This window comes from Vanacampus margaritifer, chromosome 18 (genome assembly GCF_051991255.1).
Source record: "Vanacampus margaritifer isolate UIUO_Vmar chromosome 18, RoL_Vmar_1.0, whole genome shotgun sequence".
NCBI classification, from domain to species: domain Eukaryota; kingdom Metazoa; phylum Chordata; class Actinopteri; order Syngnathiformes; family Syngnathidae; genus Vanacampus; species Vanacampus margaritifer.
The window spans coordinates 11,267,745-11,293,530 of record NC_135449.1 but is presented as its reverse complement, the minus strand read 5'-3'; the positions used below and the strand labels follow the sequence as shown (position 1 = coordinate 11,293,530).

Genomic DNA, 25,786 nt, shown 5'->3' with positions numbered 1-25,786 from the left:
ATGTCAGTCACGCTACTTCTGGAAGTAAAAATTGAACCTGAACACACACACACACACACACACACACACACACACACACACACACACACACACGACATACTGTATTAGCTTAAATGGATGACACAAGACACAAACCGCATGGGGCTATGTGGGTGTCGACACCTACATGGCTGCAGAACATTTATTTCAAACATGGTTCTGTTTTTTGTAGCCACAAGTCTCAACCATGCATACACACATACACATGCACTTGCGCACACACAAACAGAAAACCTATTAAAATCTGCAGTCAGTAGAAATACTGCACAAAGGTGATCATGCGAGTTCCTGCAGTAGCAGATGTCTTGTTCCATCTCTATTAGCATGCTAATTACTTAGCTGGAGACTATTTTCCCATAGAGGGCTTTCCATTCTGCCTGCTTATGGCTGATTCATTTGATTAGGAGCAAATCAGCCAGTCAGACAGAACCCAGCAGGTTGGCGTAGGTGGGAATCTGAAGTGTTGTGTTTATTAACCACACTCCTTTGGATCTTTTTATCTCACCAGAACAGGGGACAATTGAGCTTCAAGTGGTTAAGTGTGTGTGTGCGTGTATTTATAGATACTTGTCTTGTCTAAGGCTGCTGAGCAGATTGTTTTTGTAGCGTGTGACGGATGGGGTAGAGAGGGCAAGTAATTTCGTTTCGCTCTCACAGTCAGTATTGAAAAGGGAATAAACACATATACTGTAATGCAGATATATAAATAAATATAAAAACAGCTGCCCCGAGTGAGGCTCGAACTCACGACCTTCAGATTATGAGACTGACGCGCTGCCTACTGCGCCATCGAGGCTTAAAAAATCTTGAAACGGTATTGTGTGTCAATTATGTGCGGTCGCTTGAGTTTTGATGCACGTCAGCCATTCATGTTGGTATGGGTCATTTTCGCCCCCTTGTGGAGTCGCCCTCCAAGCGTTTTTTTTTTGTATTTTTGTTTTTAATCCACTTAAATACTCTGGAAAACTATGGTAGAGTATTGCATTCACTTGGGGGGAAAAAATATTTTGATTCTTACAGTATTTTTTGTGGTTGGCGTGGAGGGGGTGGGGAGTGGTGCTTCATTTGTGATTTTTTTGGGCTTTATGGAATATTTTTTCCCTCTTTTTCTGTCTTTTCCACTTGTTTTTCAGAATATACCCCCCTGTTTTTTTAAATAATATTTTTTTCAGTTTTTCGGGGATTTTTGTGAAAAAAGGTTTTTTTTTGCAAATATATATTTTTTAATGTCAAAGTATTTATATATATATTATAGTGGAAAAGTATTTAAAAAAAACTGAAAAAATATTAGTAAAAACAGAAAAAATAATTCTACAAATGTTACTCAGAAAAACCCAAATCTTTTTTTTTTCAATTATTACACTTTTTGCTCTTTCTGTATTCTTATTTTTTTGTAATTCAATATACAGGTATTGTAAAGAAAATAATAAGTTATAATAAAGAAATGCAAGCGAGTGAACAAATCAACGCTACATTCACAACTGCCTCTGCTGTGTTTGTGATGATTCAGAAGATCCAATTAAAAATGATTCACCTTCAGGTCAGGATATTGTTTGTGTAAAAGTGACAATGTCAACAGCTAGAATCTTAATTGTGTCTATTGTCTCTGATTCACATTAGATGAATAGAATTTACTGTAGAGCTTAACTAAATTGTCTATTACGTCATGGGGGGAAATAAACAGAATTGTGGGCGCTGAGCAATTTTGTCCAATTGGTGAAAGTGGTGAGCTCTTAGGTCATTAAGATGATGACAGGTTCCTGCTTTGCGCTGACGCCAAGGTGACGAATGGGCGGAAGTGTGGGAGATGCTGTAGATGGAGAGAGAGAGAGTGAAAAAGAGGGCGGCATCCGAGGAGGAATCCCATGCTCATTCACTCCCACACCTTTTTTCTCCTGCTGTATTCTGGCTCTGCTTCCTCACACTGCTGCAGTCAGACTCCTGCTATCACTACCCGGACTCCATCTCTTTCAATTTACTTCAATTTTGCTTGCTCTGAGAGCAACTTGTCTGTTCAGAGCTCTTTTCTTTCAAATGGAGGCCTGTAAAGATTATATTGGATGTAAACATCAGGGGGGAGCTGGTGAATGTTTATCAACTAATTAGTTTCTCTAGTGGATCAAGTTGGACCTGTACTATAGATCCTCAACTCTTTTTGCTCTCTGAGACGACTCTTGTGGACTAATATAGCCTTCCTGTTCCCTTCACATGCTGCCATGTTGGCCAGAATCTTCATCCCCAAGAAGCACCGGCAACGCTTCGACGAGTCCGTCTCCCAGAATGTCATCAACAGGCTGTGCCGCAGTAAGAGCATCAGCGAACCACAGGGCAGAATCCGTCGCAGCCGGAGCGAGGACCACTCGGACCGGCACCGCGGGACCAAACGGGCCAGTTCGGTGCCCCGTGATGGAGGGGAACCCGGTGGGAGGGGCGAGGTGGAAAGAGACAGAGGCCATAGGAAGTCGGTTTCCGGGGTACCCACACATCCCCCCATTGGACCCAATCAGAGGTGAGTAGCTCTCATTTCAATATGATCGGAATCCACCTTCTCTTTGAGTTTGACCAATGAGATGTAAAAACAGACTATGAACAGTATCATTTTATACTCCCGTCCATCCATTCTCTTTATTGACTATGTCCTGTTTGGCGTCACGTGAAGCTGAGGGTCTCTGCCAGCTGACTTTGGGCAAAACTCAGACTGTACTCGGTTCGGTTGCCAGTCAGTTGCAAGCCACATGTAGAAATAGAAAACCATTAAAAGTATTACGATGCAATAAAAAAATAAATAAAATAAAAAGAGAGCAATGATGATGACATGTCAAATCGGTAAAATTACCGAATGAACAATACTGAGCTCTCCAGGAAAAAATAAATAAAGTATTACGATGCAGATATTGCATGTTTGATGTGTTTGCATTTGAATTATTTTGACGTGCATCTACTTCCACATAATTCATCAGATTTTCATCATTCCTAATTCAATATATTCCAAAAAATCAAGCCTTTCAGGCTATTATTTTTCTCATTCCAACAATTTACAGTTTTCTTTAACCCTGGAGAACCCACGGGGTCAAATTTGACCCCTATAAATTCTGCTACTCAAATAACAAAGACCTTTTTTTTTCCAACAGTGATTTTGTCCCTGTGTTCTTGTTTCCATTGGCCAAAGTGTGTTTGTACATTCAAAATCCAGTTCTAAAATGCAACAAATAAAACAAAAAATATATATTGTTCAATATAGCTGTGTATTTGATTGATTATTTTCTTAAATTCTAAATAGTTTACTGACAGTTTTTGTTATTCAGATTTTTCGAAATGATACCCCTAAATCCCAAAAGGGTCAAATTTCACCCTAATCCTAAATTAGGGAATAAAGGGTTAAAATTGAAAAAACATATATTTTGGTGTTCAGTGAATTTATAGCAGTCATTTAATGTATAATTTTCCAAAGAAGAAAAGGGTTCTTGGGTTCTCCAGGGTTTTAAATTCAATATTTTCAACCAAAAATTCCCCATTCATTCACCATTACAGGTTTAGATCACTCCCATTTGAAATTCAAAACATTCAGCTCATTCAATACACCTTTGGAACCATTTTTTGTAAATATTCACCACTGCCACAAAAGCATATTCATTCCCACTGACATATTCACCAAAACATCGTCCCTATTAGAAATTCAAAACATTCAGCACATTTGATTCACCTTGGTAATGATTTTCAACAGGCTAAAAATGTCCACATCACCAAAAAAATCTATTCATTCTCCTTCCACATCAACTAATAGCATTTCATATCATTGTGCATCAATCAACATCATCTGTATCGTTTATCATAATTCCACCTGCTTCCATTATTTCGCATTTCAGCATTAACTAGCAATTACTCCAGAAATTGCTCATTCTAGTTTGTATTTCCTATCATTTGAGAAGTGTCTCCTCCAGGATGCTTGAAGTAATGATCCTCAGAGAACTCAAACTCAAAAATATACGGTGGGCCTGAATGTTAAACTCATTCACTGCCGTTGACGGCTATAGAAGTCAAAGTCCATTATTTTTAGCTGGGCTGGCAGGGAATTCATTAATTAATAAGCATATTGATTCCATGAAATAGACTTAACAACACAGTAAATATGTACATCAATTGGGAATGTTACATGTTCTTTTCCCACCTATTGTCTAGGGTGATTTCTCCCCGCCATTGTATTGCGCAACATTCTTCTCCATGGTAGCTCGATGTACAACAGTGACTACTATAGATGCACATATACCTAAAAATACAGATTACATCACATTGGAGCTACGCCGCATTGATGCGCGACTCTTGTCTGACAAGTTGGCCATTCATCCAGTGTCGAGCTAGTATCTAAAGTGCCAGATGTACTTTTCAAGGGTTTCACAAAGCCATTGTCTCCCCCTGGAGTTATGTTATGTAATAGTCGGGAGAGGGGGGGGGTGATGATTTGAGTGTGACGAGCTGCTTTGTACAGTATACGATGACTTTGGGGAATCAAAACGGCCTTGAGCTGCATGAGCGCCAATCTTACCCCCCCAACACCCTCCTCGTGGACCCCCGTTGCACACCACCCACCCATCTGCATTCACTTATGTAACAGCTGCCAACCAACCTATAAAGAGCAACATCTTTTTTTGGCCTCTTGCCCCTTTTTACTTATCAAGGTAGCTTGCCTTGACTTATCTCCATGGCAACATATATATATATATATATATATATATATATATATATATATATATATATATATATATATATATATATATATATATATATATATATATATATATATATATATATATATATATTAGGGGTGTTAGAAAAAATCGATTCGGCAATATATTGCGAATCAATTTTTAAGCATCATTTTTTTATGGAAATATTCAACAAAACGTCTTACTTAGGGTTAGGATTCACACATTAAGCATGGAAGAATGTTATATTAATGGAATATTAAGCCTTAATATTTGATTTCAGTGCTGTTCAAACATGAAACAGACTGCAACCTGTTTGTTAAATGCAGTGGCTCAGTTATAAAGCTGAATTTTCAGATAAATAAATAATTTTTTATACAAATCTTACAGCGAACATGTACAAGTTTACTCATTTGTATTTTCTAAATTTGAGTTTTAAAAAATCGCAATAATCAATTTATAGATTCGTATCGGGATTAATCGGTATAGAATCGAATCGTGACCTTTGAGTCGTGATACGAATCAAATCGCCAGGTTCTAGGCAATTCACACCCCTAATATATGAAAACTACGCTTATCCCGTGTTCTCAATTTCACAACACCTGTTGTCATCTTCAGGCTCATCCGCGTCTACAGAGGCAAGAAGACCTTCGGCTTCACGCTGCGAGGTCACGCTCCAGTCTGCATCGACTCAGTCATCGCAGGTGCGATTCTATCTTTAAATCCAATACCCAAGCAAGTGCAGAATGTGTGCGCGCGGGCTGAGTGTGTTGTGGTTGTCAGTCCCTGGGCTTGAAGGGCATCTTTTGTTCATAATGAATGTAGCAGGAAGCTGATTTGGCTCACAGATGAAATTTTCACGAGGAAAGCACTGTGAGCAGGCTTATGTGCATGACGACTAAAGTTTTCCTGGTATACATTTTGCCGACATCTTGTTTTGACAAATAATGACCAGCAGACAATAAAAGCAATTTCTCTGTCTGGACATGTGAGCGTAGGTTCGCGCGCGTGTAGCTCGTGATGACGGCACGGCTCCCGCCCACCACCATCTCCCACCATCATGTGGTTGCAGAACACGTTGACTCAGTGGGCCTTATGGAGGTTGGTATGGAGATGGTGGAGGTGGCTGGCGTGACTCTCATCGTGATCACAGATCCTCTGCCGAGGACCAGAAGATCGTCTTTCACACTCTTGACACCCGATGACAGTTGATGTGGTGGCCACGCACCCGTTAATAGTTCCCCCTGTGAGCGGTGTTGCGTTATGTAACAGATAAGTGTCACATGGACATCAGATTGTTTGTTGGTGGTCTTGTTGGGTGTCATAAACAGACTGACAGAATCAAATGAGTCATTCACACAATTCTCTGGTGTACATGTTGGCTCTGTGAGTCTTGTTTGATGAGAAAGCCTCTTAATGGTCGGTATAATTATTTCATATTTACATATTTAGGGGTATTTTAACCCTGGAGAACCCAAGAACCATTTTCTTCTTTGGAAAATTATGAATTATACATTAAATGACTGCTATAAATTCACTGAACACCAAAATATATGTTTTTTTTTTTTCAATTTTAACCCTTTATTCCCTAATTTAGGATTAGGGTGAAATTTGACCCTTTTGGATTTAGGGGTATCATTTCGAAAAATCTGAATAACAAAAACTGTCAGTAAACTATTTAGAATTTAAAAAAATAATCAATCAAAGACACAGCTATATTGAACAATATAATTTTTTTGTTTTATTTGTTGCATTTTAGAACTGGATTTTGAATGTACAAACACACTTTGGCCAATGGAAACAAGAAGACAGGGACAAAATCACTGCTGAAAAAAAAAGGTCTTTGTTATTTGAGTAGCAGAATTTATAGAGGCCAAATTTGACCCCGTGGGTTCTCCAGGGTTTTGTCTCCTCTCTGGTGTCTGATTTTCTGTCATCTCCCTCTCAGATAGTCCTGCTGAAGAATGTGGACTAAAACCGGGCGACCGCATTCTCTTTCTCAATGGGCTGGACATGAGGTCAGCTCATGTTTTATATTCTTAATAACATCACCTTTTATTGCTGCAAATGTTTGGTTGTGTATTGCCAATTTGCTCTGTTAGTTAATCCATCACAAATGTTTGTTTTTTTGTTACTGTCACAGCCTCGAACTCATTATTATATCAATGTTGCTGCATTGATATAGATAGATATTGAGACTGTCGGTGTCAGCTATAAATCAAAACTTCACAATACGGCAATGTGCCTGCACATGACTTATGAGCACATCTATCTTTTCATATTTGGAGGCAGACAGAATGGAGCGGCGCTTAGTTCAATATGAGTGAAGCCGATGCAAGCGACTACTGTTTATGTAAGCGTAACTTTTCCTTGTGGGAGGCGTCGTCGTTCTGTGTACTTTACAACTTCTCAGCCCTATGGATCGCGGAGGGCACGGGTGGGAGTGAGAATGAAGAAACTGAATATAAACTCGGCAATAACAGTGGACACTGGCCAGCCGTAACATTAGGTACACCTATACTATTAACATAATAGCACTCAATTGAGTCAATTTTGTTTTACAATGCCAGAGCAATTTTATTTTACATTAGTATATTTGATTAACTCATTCACTGCCATTGACAGCAATAGACGTCAACAATTAATTTGAACTATATCTATTAGTTTAACTTTTTTTATTTTTTACAAGAGTATGAAAGCCTAGAATTTTTTTTTGTACATTTAGAACAGATTCATCGTGGGTTAGTTAGTGAAGTCGTGATTAATTATGATTAAAAATTTTAATCGCCTGATGCCCCGGATTTTTAATAATCTTTTCTTTTACATAAAAAAATAATAATAATCATCTTTTCTTTTTTTTAAAGAAAATATTATAAAAAATTAGGAGTGTCAGGCGATTAAATGTTTTAATCGTAATTACATTTTTATTTACATAAAAAATAAATAATTAATAATCTTTTTTTTTTAAGAAAAGATTATTACAAATTAGAGGTGTCAGGCGATTACAGTTTTTAATCGTAATTAATTGCATGACTGCACTAGTTAACTGACAATTAATCACACATATTAGATCTGTTCTAATACAATAACAAATTATAGGTTTTCATACTCTTGTTAACAAAAGTGGGAAAATTGTTAAACTAATATAAATAGTTCAAATGAATTTTGGACGTCTATAGCCGTCGATGGCAGTGAATGAGTTAATGTGGTTGTAGTATGCAGTAGTGTAGGATTGCACCACAATATGCTGAGAACTCTTTGTATGATCCTTGCTATAGGTGAGCTTCATGACTGTTGAGGCACTACTCCTCTTGGGTCAGAAATGAAACATAATTTAATGAAATCATTATGAGTTTTTTTTCCGTCAACACAAATATATTGAGGGCATGCACGTCAATAGATGAATTTGCACGTTAAAGGAGCATCCATCTGAGACATAAACTTCGAGCAACCACAATCTGCACACCCCGGTAACAAATACATTTTTGGTGATCCAACAAATCAAATTTACAGTATCAAATATAGTAAACAAAAATACCACTACATAACAGCAACAAAAACAACGAATAAACACAGACTGAAACAGAGCGCTAATGTTGCATTCGAAGATGGTCGGAAGTCGGATTTATCAAAGTTGTTTTTTCCCAGTTCGAGGAGAAAGCAAACAACCAAAATGGCGGATAGTGTTAAATTGTTTTTTTAATTTTGGTCCTCAAAACTCATTTTGACCTCCAGCAAACTTGCCTTCTCGCAATTTGCTTCATTTATTGTTTTTTTCTTATTTCATAAGCATTTCATACAGTTCAATAGTTTTACCGTATAATTTCATGCAAGGAGATATTGGCATGTACTGTCACGTATGTTGTGCTACGTGAAGTCATGTCGAATATTTATGAATGAAGAAAGCTATTTAGTTTTATATTCGAGAAAACAGTCCGTGTTTACAATGGGTCGCCAATGTAGAGTGACGTCACATTGTTGTCCGTCTGTGAATTTCCCCCCGTGGGATTTCCGAGTTCAAGGGGCCGTTCCCGTACACGCTTCCTGGTTTAAAGTCGGAAGTCGAATCCTCGAATGCAGCAATAAAAAATAAAAAAATAATAATAATATATATTTTTTTATCACTATCCGCCACTTTGGTTGTGAACTTTTGCCTCGAACGCTTTCAGGTCGGAACTGGGAAAAAACAACTCGGATAAATCCGACTTTCGACCATCCTCGATTGCAGCATAATACAACCAAATTGACGAGACAATGAACTACACTTGGACACCAGGTTGAGAAAGATGATTGGTCGACACAAGAGACTTGGCTGACAAGAACAGGTGGAAATGAACGAAGACAGAACATGAACACGAAACACAAGAAACTAGACATCAAACAAAAGTATAATACAAATGTAAAAAGAAAGAAAAAAACGGTCATGTGACGCCCCTCTCCCCATCCTAACATAAACACAGTGGAGTGGTCTAATAATATTGTAGTGAAGAGTGGATAATTCACCCACGGAACTTTGATGGGGAGTTCCGGGTGGGAATGTTTGTTATGACGGATTGAACGGAAGGAGTTTTAGCCTGTTAGCTTCCCTCTCACTAATATAATTAAGTTTAGGTTTGAAACGCTTCTAAAGAGAGTGCGTCCACAAGGGGGCGCAAATTCCCCATACAAATTGATTGCCGTTATTCGATACACTATGAAAATCCTACCACCTATCAATATAGCATATATATATATATATATATATATATATATATATATATATATATATATATATTTTTTTTTTTTATTATTGTGGCGGGGGAAAGCTTTCGCCTAAAACTCAAGCCATTGGCCACTCATATTCTTTATACCAGAAAATAAGAATCGTTGAGTTGGGTACTTCATATGCCTCGATGGCGCAGTAGGCAGCGCGTCAGTCTCATAATCTGAAGGTCGTGAGTTCGAGCCTCACTCGGGGCAACGTTTTTTTTTTATTTTTATTATTTAAATAAATCTCATTATTGTGCACTGAAACCTGTAAAAACATTATGAGAAATCCATTCTCTCTGTCCATATTTGTTTCACCCGCCTTCCTTTTATTACTCCCTGCGTAGGAACTGCTCCCATGAAAAGGTGGTGTCAATGCTGCAGGGCAGCGGTGCCATGCCCAGTCTGGTTATAGAAGACGGTCCATCTAATTACTCCTCAGACCCGACAGACCCGGCGGAAACTCCCAGTCTGTCTTCCAACAACTTGCCGCGCTCTAGGTGAGTACTAAAAACGCCGAACGAACATGAAAGCACGAATATGTGAAAACGTATGAACAATGTGCCTGCTGGTTAGATCTCCTGTCCTTAGCTCCCTCCAGTGGGTGGCAGAAATCCTTCCACCAAGCATCAAAGTCCACGGACGGACATTCAGCCAGCAGCTGGAGCACTTACTGACGATCCAGGAACGCTACACCGTCTGCAAGGCCCTGGAGACCTTCTTCCAGCACAGGTCAGCACAGCATGGAGTCAGTTAAAATTCTTATTGAAGGTCCCCCCCAAAAAAAAAAAATGTTATCCATCTGGCGTGCATTGACAAGCACTGAAAGAAGAGTTGCCGTTGCCTGGGAAACTGTACGGTACAGTACACGAGATGGAGATGATGTGTGGTTTTTGTTTTTTACAGGAATGTGGACACTCTAATCGTAGACGTGTTTCCAGTATTGGACACACCAGCTAAGCAGCTGATCTGGCAATTTATTTACCAGTTGCTGACGTATGACGAGCAGGAACGCTGTCAGAGCAAGCTGTCTCGTTTCCTGGGTTTCAAAAGCAGTGGTGAGATGAAGCATTTGGATCGGCAACTATTTAACTCTATCTAACAGTATGAGTGGTGGAAAGGTTATTACTGTAAGCTATTGCGTGATACTTTGTATTAATGTTGTCACTATCGGATATTTTTAGAATCGATTAATCTATCGATTATTCAATCGATAAATCGATTATTCATTTTAATTTTTCATTAAAGTGTATTACAAAAGCATTTTCCCGCCTGATTAATGTTTATCAACCAGTGATTGGAAATTATTTCATAATTATTTTTTTTGTAGTGATAAAAAAAAAAGTGGGATTGATGTTGTACTATGTTACCGGTTCGGTCATTGTTTTCCAAAGTAAAAACAGATGTTTGCAAATGTCTTATTTTGATTTAACAAAGAAGATAATCAGTCTTTTTTCATCAAGGACTACAGAAATTAGTGAACAATTACTGTTGACATGCTAAAATCAGACGATTTGGACAATAAAAAATAAAAAAAGACCAAACGATTATTTGATTATTAAAATAGTCGTCGATTCATTTGATAATTGATCACTTGTCAATTAATCGATTAATTTTGACAGCTCTAAGGTGAAGGGCTACACATTTTAATGTACACTTCAGAAATAACAAATTATCTTTAATGATGTCATTTTAAATCAAATTTACTAAATGACGATGAGCCATCACTGGTGAGCTGTTTTTAGAACAGGCTCGAGGGCTCCAAACAATTTCTCGATTGTTAAAATAGTTGCAGATTAATTTGATAATCAATTACTTGTTGATTAATCGATTAATTCTGACAGCTCTTGTTTGTATACGCTATGTGTTTTTTGCAGCCGTATTAGAGCCTGACGCCGGTTCGGGGCACCACCGGAGGAGCAGCTCCGTGCGAATATCTGGGACGTCGTATCGCGGATGCGTGCGAGAGAGGAGTTCTGATGATTGCATCATCGGAACACACTTGGGAATGGGTATGCTGAGAGAGGCAATGAATATAAAAACTTAAGTTACTTTGTAGTCGGGATGTTTTTTTTGTTTCTACTTTGTAGAAGGCGAAACGAAAATATGAACATAACATTTTTTTGTTTTTGCTCCCATTTTTATTAAGCTGAGTTCACCCAACACTTTTTACAGTGTTACACTCAACCCTGTTGCTATTGAAAGTATCACCATCATTATTTTCTGCTTAGCTTTTAACTCATTCACTCCCAGCCATTTTCATTGAAGCAACCCCCTGGATTTCTACTGATTTTGCAAGGCTCACAGAATATTGTGTTCTATTGCTATAAAAACATGGAACATACCAAAAGAAAGATTTGAGTCTCTTTTTTCATCAGGAAAAAAGTACATTTGTATCTGTTTCCGTTTTGACGCAATTAGCAGCTAAGTTTCCTCATTATTCACAAATCTGTTGAATACACTGGGGAAAAGACCTTGTTTGCAACATGGCCCTGGCTGATCTCTTATACTCTGCTGCCACCTGTTGGTTGTTTTTTTGTAATAACTACCATTGCTTTAAGTGACCTCTTTGGGTCAAAGGCTGCATCAAAGCCTTTAAAAAACAACAACAACAACAAAACATATAAATACGTTTTTGGGATGAAATGAGTTAAGCATCTGCTTTTGGCACCTCCACTGCTTTCCTTCATCCTTTCCCCTCTCAACTGGGGGGGAGGATGCAAGAGGGCGTCACTCCTCACGCTTTATTGTGCCTCAGGAATTCATGTGGATGAATGTGGCAGCCAGGAGGAGAGGCAGTCAGGAGACGGAACCTCCTTCCCTGAGTCTCCTGACCTCGGCCATGTAGGTATCATGCCTGCATTGGCATTAGCGAAGCTTGCTACTTTGCGCTCTTATCATTTGAAGGTCTGCCGCTAACCACATCAATTTGACGGAAGAAGCGGCGGACCTTCAAAGTAGAGTGCCGCCGCTGTGCGCTAATCATGCCTCCATTCATAGATGTCAAGTGTGTACACGGAGCTGGAGAACGTGTACGCAGGGAAGAGTGTGTCCCCGCTACAGGGGGGCACCCCAGCAGAGCCCGAGGGGCCGGGACAGACTGAGGCCTATGGTCGCTCTCTCTCCCCGCTCACACTCCCTCCTCTCACAGGTACTCCAAACACCCACATCAATATGTGCACGTGCTCTCAGTCGCACACTCTCCAAAAGGTGCTTTGTTTCATTTTGTTGGGCCAGGATGACAATGACCAATGTGTCATTGTTACATAATCAAAACACTCATGTGACCATCATGGCCCAATGTACCTTAGTCATTTGTTTTTGTAGTTGTTGTTAGAAGATAAAAACGGATTAGTTCACAGAGCACAATACAGTAGTATGAAAGCGCGGAACTGCCAGTGTGGAGTACACGTTTTGTGACTGGCAAATAACGTATTTTCAAATGCGTTTAAATGTACACTCAAACGTATTTGCAAATACGTTGAAATGCGCTCGGACGTAATTGCATGTACGGTTAAATGTATTAAAATATGCTCAAAAGTATTTGCAAATACGTTTAAATACGGCTCTGACATATTTGCAAGTAAGTTTAAATTTATTTAAATATGCTCAAATGTGTTCGCAAATGTTTAAATGTATACACTCGGACGTATTTGAAAGTACGTTTAAATTTCTTTAAATATGCTCAAACGTATTTGTAAATATGTTTAAATATGCTCGGACGTTATTTGCAAGTATGTTTAAATGTATTTAAATACGCTCAAAGGTATTTGCAAATACGTTTAAATTTCTTTAAATATGCCCAAACGCATTTGCAAATATGTTTAAATGTATACACTCAGATGTATTTGCAAATACGTTTAAATACACTCAAACGCATTTGCAAGTACGTTTAAATGTATTTAAATACGCTCAAAGGTATTTGCAAATACGTTTAAATTTCTTTAAATATGCTCAAACGTATTTGGAAATTTGTTTAAATATGCTCGGACGTATTTGCAAGTAAGTTTAAATTTATTTAAATACGCTCAAAGGTATTTGCAAATACGTTTAAATACACTCAAACGTATTTGCAAGTACGTTTAAATTTCTTTAAATATGCTCAAATGTATTTACAAATATGTTTAAATATGCTCGGACGTTATTTGCAGGTATGTTTAAATTTATTTAAATATGCTTAAATGTATTTGCAAATATGTTTAAATGTATTTTAAATACGTTTGGACGTATTTGCAAGTACATTTAAATGTATTTAAATACTTTCGAAGGTATTTTGCAAGTATATTTGACCATACTTGCAAATAGGTTTGAACGTATTTAAATGCATTCAGTTTTGTTTTTTTTCTTGTATTTGCTAGTCTAAAATATTGGATAGCTGGAAGAAGTATAAGGGAAGTTAAAAAGGAAAAAAAGAAAAAGAAAATAATAATATAAGAAAAATTGCTTAACTTAAACAATGAATGCATAATTCTGAGAAAATTGTCAAATATTATTATAACAAATGAAAAATAATTCCATATTATGTGAATTATTTTGAATTCCATGAAAAAAAAATGTAATATTGCAGAATTGAGAATTATTATAATATTCTTCCATCATGTGTTTTATTATTGTGATATCCAATTTTTTTTCTCAAGTAAATTTACAATTTCATCTTTTTAAAAAAGTAGTAAAATTATGGTTTCAGTTTCAGTCTCAAATCTTTCTTGTACTGCGCTGGTATAAGTCCTTCTGTGCTGTTAGGCACCGCCTCTGCAGGTCAGCAGATATGAAACAGAGCACTCATTTACATTAAACACAACTTAAGTAAATTACATCTGTAGTCCTCTAAGAGGTAAGACACAATACATACTGTATTTTATAAGTGCAGTAACCGTATCAAGGCAAAATGACCCGCAATACTGCCTTGTCACCCTCCCACCTTCCAGGTAACCGCAAGTCGGGCCTGTCTCTCACCTGGAAGGAGCCCCTCCCTACCAACGTCTATGGAATCCACCATCAAAGCAGCGTGGACTCAAACCCGTACGTCAGCCTGGAGAGCCCCCCAGCTTCGCCCCAACACAGCCCCAACACGTTGGGCCGCCGCAGGAAGCTGTTCACATTTTCCCGCCCGCCTCGCAGCCGCGACACCGACAAGTTCCTGGATGCACTTAGCGAGCAGCTGGGCCACCGGGTCACTCTGGTGGACGACTACGTGCCGGGCGAGAACGACTATGAAGAGGTGAGGAAAATGCGATAAAAAAAAAAAATCAAGTGTGTATTTGGTATTCTTTACATTGTAGTGTTGCATGTTGACATTAGAGGGTCTCTAATGTATGCTACAATTACCACTTGTGTCACATGAACAGATATATCAAGGTCATGGTTTCAGAAGAAGAGGTGTGCCTGTAAGTAGATTATCAGTAGAGTCTAATTATAGCATTTCTGCCTTAAAAGGACAATTTCCTGCTGTTGACTAAAAGTGGCTTGAGCTTGCATGGCTTCTCCTGGGGTGACTCGCTCATCTTCATTGATGATGTGTCGCATGACGGCATCATCATAATGAACTCAAATTTGTTCTCATTCACTGCCATTGACGGCTAACGGCGTCAAAGATCCATTTCAATTGAGCTAGAAGTGAATGAGTGAACAAAGACAGAAACTGTCATTTAATAAACAACAGACCAGGAAGGAAGACAACAGACTTGATTATTTTTGCTCGCAACGAGAACGGACAGAGAACCTGCTCAGTTACAATCTCCTATCCGTCCTGAAGCACATTCCGCCAAATCTCCACTTTTGATTTGTTAGGCCCTTGTTACATAGCCTATTGCTGCTCTAAAAGGTTTGGGTACTCACATAGCAGCAGCGTGACAATCATCCCAGATATGACTCATTGCTTCAGTACATTATGTACATTTATTCTAAAAACAAAAACACGGCAAGTCAATCACCAGACTTAAACCCTATAGAACATGTGTTTTACCCACTAATGAGGAAGACGGAAGGAAGTAGCCTCCCCAATTGAAAAAGGGCGCGGTACAAGAATTTGAAAATGGCTATGGAGGATTTTTAAAAGAAATCTTTTGCTCTCGAATGAAATCTGATTGCGCTTTTCCTCCCTCAGATGAGCTTCCCCGATGATCAGGACACGGGTTTCATGCATCGGCAGCTCAGTAGTGGCAGCAGTGAGGACCGCAGTAGCAGTGACGAGGTTTCCTCTCCCTGCTACTCTTCTGGCTCCGAGCACATCCCCCCTCCTCCCAAACAGAGCCCGCCACCTCCTCCACCCTTCCAGGTCTTGTTACCGCCTCCAGTCCAGTTCACGGACCCGGTCCCACCCGTCCGCTTCTCCCCAGAACATGTCCCCCGCAGTCGGATGCCCTTCCAGCCCCACCACCCCATCATCCCCCCTCCTCCCCCACCTCTGAGGTCCCTCCTGTCCAACCGTTCCCCCCTCCACAAGGTGCTGCCCACCAGGGAGGATGCGGACGAAGCGCGTTTCCAAACGCTGTCACGCGGCCGCACCACCTTCACCACCACCACCATCCTGCGCGCGTCCCGCCCCAGCTACCTCCCCCGCCAGCTCAGCCAACCGCAGCCCATTTGTCATCCGTCCCCCCAGCCATCCCCTCAGACGCTGCGGCCCAGCCAGCTCGTCCTGCACAGGCACCATCAGCTCAACCACCAGCACAGCTACCAGGGTCCGCTGCCCCCGTCCCTCGAAGATCACAGCCCACCGCGGGGTCACAAGCAAGACCCCGCTGCCTCATTTTGCAAAGCTCCAAATTTGCACTCTGCCCTCCCCAGCCACACTAAAACTCTCAGACAAGAGCCGGACTCCCAGCAGGTAATACCTCGACTTAAAAATGTTGTATGTGCTGGCCAGATGTGTTTTTGAATCACAACAAAGCAAATCTAAAGCCCTTTTCACACTGCATTTAGCATTTATTCAGAGGAGCTGGCGGAGTGATATTTTGGAGTAATTGTTTGCAAGTAACGGCATGATTAAACTATCCATGTTCCCGCCCAGCCATTAGCTCATTCACTGCCAGCCCAATTCAAATGGATCTTGGACGTGTATAGCCGCCAATGGCACTGAACGAGTTAGTTTTTTTCACGCTGCTCATGTCCTCTTCTTCCTGGGCAAAGCTTTCTTTAGTAACAATGAAAAATACATCTTGTCAAGATGCAGTCTTACTAGCGGCAAAATCTCAATTTTTTACTTCCTGGTAGGTTGCTCCATAGGCACTTCCAAATATGGGCACGCTAGTAACCGGTAATTTTGCGTTTCCGCACGCCTCTTTCATATGGATGACAAAAAATGCCAAAATAAAATGAATAAAAGTAAAAATAAATGAAACAAATATAAAAAAATACAAAGAAAAAAATAAATACAAAGAAATCAGATCCATGAAAAAAAAACAACAACAACAAATTAACAGCACTATTAATTTTGACCTTAGATTATCCTTTAGCGTGACAGCGGATGGCTATGTTTAAGGTAGCATGGGTTGTGTTTTAGCAATAAACATAATTACATGCATTTAAGTAAAGCATTTAATAAATGTTTACGTATCACATTTTGAATATTTGTTCATGTCAAAATATTGGGGTCATTTTTTTTCAAGTAATTAACTAAGTAAGAGGAGGATGAGCGTGTGCAGTGGATCAAATAATGTTGAAGACGTCCTCATAACATTAAATGTCAAAATAATGAACACATAATCAGTGCTCTTCAAATTTTTTTAATTAAAAAAAAGCCTTTTTTTTATTAAGCGATTAATCGTGATTAATCAAAATTCTAAGATGTGATTAATCTGATTAAAAATGTAATCGTTTGACAGCTCTAATTTATATAAATATATATAAATATATATATATATAAATACAAAAATAAAAACAAATTCAAAAAAATAAATATAAAAATACCTACGGAAATAAATACAAATATATATATATAAGTAGAATTAAATATCAATCAATAAATACAAATGCTGTCTTCAATCTGTAGACGATGTCAACATGAAATGCGTCATGAAATGTTATTCAAATGAGGGGGCGGTCCCGAGTGCGACAGCTCAGTCTTGTTGTTTCTGCTACAAAAATGCGTAGGCCACATGGCGACTGGTGTGTCAGTTACATAAATAGTGTGACATCATACTAGTTAGACACATTCAGCACAGCAAACAAACAAAAAGTGTGACAAAGTAAACAAAGGACAACAATGGAGGACATCCAGAAATGATTTTTCTATTTGGCAAGTGGCTGTTAAGTGCAAGAAGATGTCAAGGCGCATTTTTTTATTTTTATTATTTGTGTTCCCTTGCACTAAAGCAGGGATCACTAACATGGGTCGCTCCGTAGAAAATAAATAAATAGAGATGGGTGGAATAGAATCAGAATGTGAACAAAACACCGATGCTTATTTCAAGATAATGAACAACCTTCTATTTATTCTCATTTCAGGCTCCTCCGCCTCCTCCCCCACCTTTGCCCCCGCCCTGCGACCCGCCTCCGCTACCTAAGCCGGGTCAAGCCTCGGACGCCAACCACATGAGCGTGAAGCGGCTGCGCTGGGAGCAGGTGGAGAACTCGGAGGGCACCATCTGGGGTCAGGTGGGCTCTTTTTGCATGCTACAGTGCATACTCACACTCGGAGCATATTTGTTAGTGTGAGATGAGTGGAGATGTTTTACGTTATTTTCCACAAGGCAGCGCGTTTGTCAAGTAGAAATAAAGAAGATTACAACACTGCCGAGCACTTGTAAGAATATTCCCACCGGAGAGTCTAATGCGTCCTTGTTTTTGTTCAGCTGGGAGAGGATTCCGACTACGACAAGCTCACAGACATGGTGAAGTATTTGGACCTTGATCTGCATTTTGGTACCCAACGCAGATCCAGTAAGTTGTTGCGGATGTCATTTCATCTTCCTGTATTGTCATCATCACCTCACACTATTTGTGCTCATTGTCAAATTTAGGTTTTACAGCTATATAGACACAATGTGTTTTTCTAATTTTATCGTCCCACTTTAAGTTGTATGTCACTTTATGTGTTTACTGACCTTGTTTTGCTTGCGCTTTCAGTCATATCAGCCGCTTGTCTTCAAATCCATTCTCCATAAGGCACCGCTTTCACCCACCTCCAGCCCGGTGATAACACAGTTCTGTCGGCGAAAAATACATCGTATTCATCAGTCAGTGAACCTTGACCTTAAGAGAAGTCGCACGACAGAACTGTGTTATTAACTTATCATCCTGGAATGTGTGTATGTTTGTGTTACTGTATATGGGAGCATGTGTGTGTGTGTGTGTGTGTGTGATATTGATCCCCGGTGCCTGGAGGACTCATCCTCACACTGTCGTTTAATTACCAGTGTCTCCACCAGAGCCGACCTTCCTGCCGGAGAACTTTAAAAAGAAAGACGTTGTGGAGATTCTGTCACACAAGAAAGCCTACAATGCATGTAAGTAAAGCCTTATATATATAGAGCTGTCAAACGATTACATTTTTAATCAGATTAATCACATCTTAGAATTTTGATTAATCACGATTAATCGCTTAATAGAAAAAGGCTTTTTTTTATCCCGAAAAATTTGAAGAGCACTGATTATGTGTTCATTATTTTGACATTTAATGTTATGAGGACGTCTTCAACATTTTTTGATCCACTGCACACGCTCATCCTCCTTTTTTTCTAATTAGTTAATTACTTGAAAAAAAAATGACCCCAATATTTTGACATGAACAAATATTCAAAATGTGATATGCAAACATTTATTAAATGCTTTACTTAAATGCATGTAATTATGTTTATTGCTAAAACACAACCCATGCTACCTTAAACATAGCCATCCGCTGTCACGCTAAAGGATAATCTATGGTCAAAATTAATAGTGCTGTTAATTTGTTGTTGTTGTTGTTTTTTCATGGATCTGATTTCTTTGCATTTATTTTTTTCTTCGTATTTTTTTATATTTGTTTTATTTATTTTTACTTTTATTTATTTTTACTTTTATTTATTTTATTTTGGCATTTTTTGTCATCCATATGAAAGAGGTGTGCGGAAACGCAAAATTACCGGTTACTAGCGTGCCCATATTTGGAAGTGCCTATGGAGCAACCTACCAGGAAGTAAAAAATTGAGATTTTGCCGCTAGTAAGACTGCACCTTGACAAGATGTATTTTTCATTGTTACTAAAGAAAGCTTTGCCCAGGAAGAAGAGGACATGAGCAGCGTGAAAAAAACTTGCTCAGTGCCATTGGCAGCTATACACGTCCAAGATCCATTTCCAAAAAGGCTTTTTTTTATCAAAAAAAATTTCACGCCAAATTTGAAGAGCACTGATTATGTAATCATTATTTTGACATTTAACTCTTTGACTGCCATGGACGTTAAAAGACGTCAAGTAAAAACCTACGGAGGGCCGCCAATGACGTTAAAAGACGTCATCCAATTATTTTTTATGTTTTTTGAAACGGGTGGAGAAAAGCCTTGGCCAGCTGTGGTGAAAGTTTCAAGCAGATCTAGTTAGCCTAATGACTATTTTTGGCCCCTAGATGGCAGCAATGACTCTCTCGTATTTTGCAATCTAAAAACACTTTTTCATTGTTGGTGATAGCGTTTTATAGAAGTAAAGCACTATTTAGGTGTTTGTGGCATCATTCATGGACAAAAAGAAGTGTACAATTCACTAGAGTGCATGAAATAACATCGTTTCACAAAAAGCTCTTTTTCTCCGCTTTTTGTTTCAAAACCATTTTCTATTGTTGATTACTGAAGAACGGAATAAGGTACAAACAAACTTTATTTTCTGATGAAAGATGAGAGTTCAATCTTTCATTTGGTAGTATGTGTGTTTCCATAGTCCAAACACAACATTTTCTGTGGACCTTGAAAGACCAGTCAAAATGCTTAAATCGGCTGGCACTGGCGACATCCCGTTTCTGATAACGTCTGGCAGTCAAAGAGTTAATGTTATGTTATGTTATGTTATGTTATGTCTTCACCATTTTTTTAATATATATATATATGTGTGTGTGTGTGTGTGTGTGTATTACGAGATCTCTTTATAATGTGCAGGACAGGTCAGAACAATAGATGTTGCCATGGCAACAGCAGGCGGAACAGCTGTTTTCGCACATGTGCTAATTGTTTTTGTTTATGGAGATGGTTAGTTAGAGTGCTTTCAAAAGCTTATTAGCATTAGCGCTGGACTATTTTTGTGTTTTTAACCCTGGATAATGTGAGTGATCATTAGGAGTGTTGCCATGGCGATCATGCTCAGTCTCGCCTCAAGGCTGGAAGAACATCCCCGAGGCTTCCACCATTAGCAGGCCATCGTTCTCACACGTACGCCTGACAAGGCCTCAATCTAATCGTCAGCTTCCTCCTCACAGCCATCCTCATCGCCCATCTGAAGCTCTCCCCCGACGAGCTCCGCCAGGTCCTGATGGACATGACCACCGACAGGTTGGAGCCCGCCCACATCAAGCAGCTGCTGCTCTACGCCCCCGACGAGGACGAAGTCAAAAAGTACGAGCAGTTCGACCAGGATCCGGCCAAGCTGAGCGAGCCCGATCAGTTCATTTTCCAGGTAGCTACTACGCAATAAACAAGATTTGGAATAGTTAGCAACATGAGCGCTGCTCTGTTCCAGATGCTGATGGTGCCGGAGTATAAAACCCGTCTGAGGAGCCTCCACTTTAAGACCACCTTGCAGGAGAGGATGGAAGAGATGAAGGTGGCCTATGATTACATCTACAAGGCTTCAGTGGAGCTGAAGACCAGCAAGAAATTGGGCAAAATCCTCGAGGTGAAAGCAATCACACATTAGTTGATGCATTTAAGATTATACATACTGTACATACTTGCTAGTAGTTCGCATATTCTTTTTTTTTTTTTTAGTTTCCCAGTTTTTTTCTTTGGGACACACATTCCAAAATGATTCATGTTAGGTTTATTGAAATAATGTTGTCAATAGGTGTGAATGCAAATAGTGTCCTGCGATTAACTGGCAACCAGGGTTATCGTTGTTAATAGTTGTTAACTCATTTGCTCCCAAAAACATATAAATGTTCTATTTTAAATGTTTTAAGTGTCCCAAAGACCTATTTATACGTTTTATGTTTTTTTTTATGCTAGACCATAGAGAAGGCTTTGATGCAGCCTCTCCAAAGAACGGTTGAATAAATGGTAGTTATTACACAAACGGCCAGCAGGTGGCAGCAGGGCAAAGGAGACCAACCAGGGCCATGTTGAAAAAAAAAACTAAATTACTCACAATTCTAAATAGATTTGTGAATAATGATGAAACTTAGCTATATTATTTCTATTGCTAATTGCTGCAAAACAGAAATGGATAGAAATATACTTTTCTTCCTGATGAAAGAAGATACTCTATTCTTTTTTTTTTGGTAGGTTTCATGTTTTTATAGCAATAGAGTCCAATATTTTGTGGGCCTTGCAAAATCAGTCAAAATCCAGTAAAACAGCCGGGAGTGAAGGGGATTGCTTCTATAAAAATGGCTGGGAGTGAATGAGTTAATTAGGGGTGTCCAAACTATGGCCCGCTACTCATTTTTAAGTGGCTCGCAGCTTATACCAAAAATGCTTATACTAAAAAAAAATCTGCTACTAATAAAATTATTTTATTTATAGTAGCGCTTTTCTAAATATGAAAATATGCAAATGAACTTAAAAATGGTCATTTTATGAGAGATTGCTCCTTTTCTGGTTTTGAGTGTAGAAATGGGATTCGGCTGCTGGGGCTAAAAGTTTCTGGTGGGTTACAGGGTCTCAAATACCCCCAAATCTTTAAAAAAATAAAATAAAATAGATAAAAATTGCCTTATAGAAAACTGTTCAGGTAGCAGTATTAAAAAACAAACAAACTGATTTTGGTGTGCTTGATAAATTAAAGAACAAAAAATAAATAAATCAAAGTGGCTCTTGAATCCTTCGATTTTGTGGCCCTCGGAGGAAAAAGTTTGGACACCCCTGCCTTTTGGCCAATACTGATCAGCGATCAATGGGTTTAAAAAAAGAAAAAGATCAATAGATCTATTTCAAAAACTTTTATATTTACTCTATAGTCGACCGCTGCCATTTGTGTTCGATAGGTAAAAACCCCGATGCTGATTGAAAAAAAAAAAGTATTTAAAAAAAACGCTGATAATCATTAATTATAAGATGTGATGTCTTATTTTGTGGAGCCAATCAATGACATCATTGATCGATCGGGCAAATTAAGACATTACAGTTGATCACCGATTTTGCATGAAATGCTAATTATTGTCCAATCCCAATCCAGACGATCAGATTAGTGTAAAATCTAGTTGTTAACAAAAACTAATGAAATAAAAAAAAATTAAATTAAAAATAGAAAATAAATGGATGATTCTTTTAAATTGCTGTTCTTATGTAGTGCTCATGTCCACTTTGCTGCTTTAAAATTTGAATGTTAACCAGGGTTCGACATTCACAGTAGGACCTATTTCATAAATAAATACAATGAAATAAACTTGTTTTTGCATTATCATTATTAAATATTCAAATGTTTAGTTTTATCCACCTAAAACCACAAATAATCTTTTTACTGCATTGCGTACGTTTTTGTGTATCAGGTTCATAAATCCTTTTGTAGGGACCGAACGGCTTGAACAAGATAAAGTCCAGAAAATGTCAAATGTTAAATAATTAGATTTTACGCTGCAAAAACTGTAACATTATATTAACATCATTCTATTTCATGTCATTTGACGCTGATGAGCTCTCTCCACTGCACACAGTTTGTACTTGCAATGGGGAATTACCTCAACAACGGCCAACCCAAAAGCCACAGGACAACCAGTTTTAAGATCAACTTTCTCAACGAGGTACGACCCCGGCTCATCTTTCGTCTCTCGAGATCCATCCATCGTGTCTAATGGTTTCATTGCGTCTGCCAGCTCAGCACAACCAAAACGGTGGACGGGAAATCGACTTTCCTCCACATTCTGGCTAAATCTCTGTGCCAGCATTTCCCGGAGCTGCTTAACTTTTCCAGAGACCTCACCACAGTGCCTCTGGCAGCCAAGGGTACGACGCATTGAATTCATTAAGGGGAGAAGAACAAGCAATCAGAGTAATATACTGTATTTTATTTTATTTTTTTTTACCTCAAATGACTGTTGTTTCTCCAGTGAACCAGAGGGTGGTGACCACAGAGCTGAGCGACCTTCACGCCACCATCCAGGACATCAGAGCGGCGTGTTTGAAAATCCCCCTTACATCTGAAGACCACTTTGCTTCTGTCATGAGTGTATGTCATCTAAAATACAAAAACACATTTACGGACATATTTGTAGCATTAGTCCAGATGTATTTTGTACTGTAATATTTCATGTTCTAATGTGTGTGGTCTAACAGATTTTTCTGGAGAACAGCCACCCTGCAATCCAATCTCTGGAGTCTCTGCAGAGCCGAGCAATGGAGGAGTTCTCCAAAGTGGCCTCCTTCTTTGGAGAAGACAGCAAGTCCACTTGCACTGATTCCTTTTTTGCCATTTTCGCAGAGTTTATTTCTAAATTTGAGGTGAGCGCGTGGATCAGAACTGTTGAGTTTTTGTTGGTGGTCTATCTATTATTTATTTTCTATTTTACCTGAAAGACACTTTTTTTTTTACCTCTTCTCTGGAGATGAAGTCATAATTACTGAATGTGTTAAACTAACGAGTTCTTCATTTTTTTCTTTCAGAGGGCCCTCAATGAGACCCAGACCCCCGAAAACCCAAGAAGCCCCAGACTGTCCTCCCCTCTGGCCTGGTAGAAGCAACACAGTCTGATCCCAACAACCAAAGTGCCAAAAATCACGCGTAGTGAAGTGACGCTCCCCCTGAACAAGTGCAGAGCCGCTTGTTGTCCAGCAGAAAGGACCTACAGCACCCATGTACTTGATCAAGAGTGCCCCCGTGTGGAGGAAACCTGTCATTTCAGGTTAGGTAGAGCTGTCCCAAAATCAGCACTTGACTGACCAATCGATGTAATTTAAATGGATGATAGCTACTGACCTTTATTGTAAGATTATGTATTTAAAAAAATATAAGCTATATTTTGTCACATTGTAAGGATTTAGCAACAAATGTAATCAGTTTCCAGGTGTTTACATTTAGATGACAGTTCAACATTTTGGAGAATATAAAAATCCTAAGAATGTTAGGAGATATCTTGTTATAGTTTAGGTTGTGCGGTCTAAGAGCCGTAGCTTTGGGTCCGCAAGAATAATTTGCAATAATATCCCAAAATTTGCCTAATTTAAGTTGGTTGAAAGAAGAGTTATTTGAGTTATTTTTGTAGTAATTACTGTTCGCAAGCTAGGCTAGCCGACGGGCCCTTTCTCAACAACAAAAATGTCATTCCTTAAGGAAGCTATTGAGATCTACTTAATGCCATTTTTTGGCACACTTCACGGCTCATCCGGTATCACAGCGGAATATATAGCATTTCATCATCAATTTGTGCAAGCAACAAAGTCCTGCTTGTATAAGCGGGCGTTAACCGAATGAAGGACCTGTAAATGATCCATTGTAAGTGCTTTTCTGGTTACCATGGTAATCTCATGACTCATCCACAGTGTACCAGGAGCTGTGGTGTACTCTGTGTTGTATTATGAAATTGTAAATTCTCATGTTTTGGCTATGCACTGCTCATGGTTTTCATTGTGAGTGCTCGGGCGGTCCTCCGAGCTCTGGTTTGGATTTGTTAAAGAGTCACTTGACTGTAGTATTTATTTCTCAGTGTTGCACAGCTTTCAAAGTGGAGTGTTAGCTATCTCTCGTAAAACGCAACCAGAACTGCTGCTAAGTATCGTAACTGTGTTTCTGGTCTAAATCGGTTGCATGTTGGTACAGGTAGCAAACAACCTCCATTTGAATGAACATAATGTACTTATGAGCAAGGTTTTGTTTCTCTCCATGTTTTTTTGTTGTTGTAGAAGTTGTGTGATTGTTTGACCCCCCTCAAATGTTTTTTATCTATATATATATATAAAAAAATATTCACTCGAAAGTATGGCCTCTTCATTTGCCCCACCATTATTGAAAAAACATGTTTGTCTTTGTGCAATTTTAAAGAGTTATGACTTACTCGCTTGTCGTTTTCGCGAAGCTGACAGTCTGTCATTTAAATGGAGCTAGCTTGCCGCCATTTTGGTACAAATACACCGGCGGCCATATTATGTTGCCAGTCAGTGAGGGCTTGAATCACTAATCACCATTGAGAATTTCGCTAAAGCGAGGTCACTTATATTTATAATTAGTACAAATATGTCACTAA

At 38.9% G+C, this 25,786-nt stretch overlaps 1 protein-coding gene, 1 long non-coding RNA gene and 2 other non-coding genes across 9 annotated transcripts in view; 2 read left to right on the top strand and 2 right to left on the bottom strand.

Moving 5' to 3' along the window:
• Window positions 1-25,509, top strand: part of grid2ipb (glutamate receptor, ionotropic, delta 2 (Grid2) interacting protein, b) — a 31,568-nt gene extending 6,059 nt beyond the window's left edge. For 2 of the 6 annotated variants that reach the window (XM_077551459.1, XM_077551462.1), the window contains 22 exons: window positions 2,267-2,548; window positions 5,361-5,446; window positions 6,691-6,760; window positions 9,836-9,988; window positions 10,065-10,220; window positions 10,395-10,546; window positions 11,366-11,500; window positions 12,247-12,332; window positions 12,489-12,639; window positions 14,417-14,709; window positions 14,837-14,875; window positions 15,595-16,317; window positions 17,937-18,086; window positions 18,284-18,371; window positions 18,848-18,937; window positions 20,873-21,069; window positions 21,133-21,288; window positions 23,264-23,350; window positions 23,423-23,552; window positions 23,657-23,775; window positions 23,883-24,047; window positions 24,210-25,509. In XM_077551459.1, the coding sequence (XP_077407585.1) occupies window positions 2,267-2,548; window positions 5,361-5,446; window positions 6,691-6,760; window positions 9,836-9,988; window positions 10,065-10,220; window positions 10,395-10,546; window positions 11,366-11,500; window positions 12,247-12,332; window positions 12,489-12,639; window positions 14,417-14,709; window positions 14,837-14,875; window positions 15,595-16,317; window positions 17,937-18,086; window positions 18,284-18,371; window positions 18,848-18,937; window positions 20,873-21,069; window positions 21,133-21,288; window positions 23,264-23,350; window positions 23,423-23,552; window positions 23,657-23,775; window positions 23,883-24,047; window positions 24,210-24,281 (3,580 nt within the window). In that variant the 3' untranslated portion in view covers window positions 24,282-25,509. Of the gene's footprint in view, window positions 1-1,930; window positions 2,549-5,360; window positions 5,447-6,690; window positions 6,761-9,835; window positions 9,989-10,064; window positions 10,221-10,394; window positions 10,547-11,365; window positions 11,501-12,246; window positions 12,333-12,488; window positions 12,640-14,416; window positions 14,710-14,836; window positions 14,876-15,594; window positions 16,318-17,936; window positions 18,087-18,283; window positions 18,372-18,847; window positions 18,938-20,872; window positions 21,070-21,132; window positions 21,289-23,263; window positions 23,351-23,422; window positions 23,553-23,656; window positions 23,776-23,882; window positions 24,048-24,209 lie in introns of those variants that run through there. The other 4 variants (XM_077551460.1, XM_077551465.1, XM_077551461.1 and 1 more) reach the window with 4 other exon arrangements.
• On the bottom strand, window positions 763-835 carry trnam-cau (transfer RNA methionine (anticodon CAU)). Its single transcript has one exon. It is a non-coding gene; the product is annotated as a tRNA-Met (tRNA).
• Window positions 9,629-9,701, top strand: trnam-cau (transfer RNA methionine (anticodon CAU)). The gene has a single exon. It is a non-coding gene; the product is annotated as a tRNA-Met (tRNA).
• Window positions 23,164-25,681, bottom strand: LOC144038750 (uncharacterized). Its single transcript, XR_013289280.1, has 3 exons — window positions 25,598-25,681; window positions 23,633-23,784; window positions 23,164-23,539 (listed from the first exon to the last, which is right to left on the bottom strand). It is a non-coding gene; the product is annotated as an uncharacterized LOC144038750 (long non-coding RNA).
• Between the last annotated feature and the right edge of the window lie 105 nt (window positions 25,682-25,786).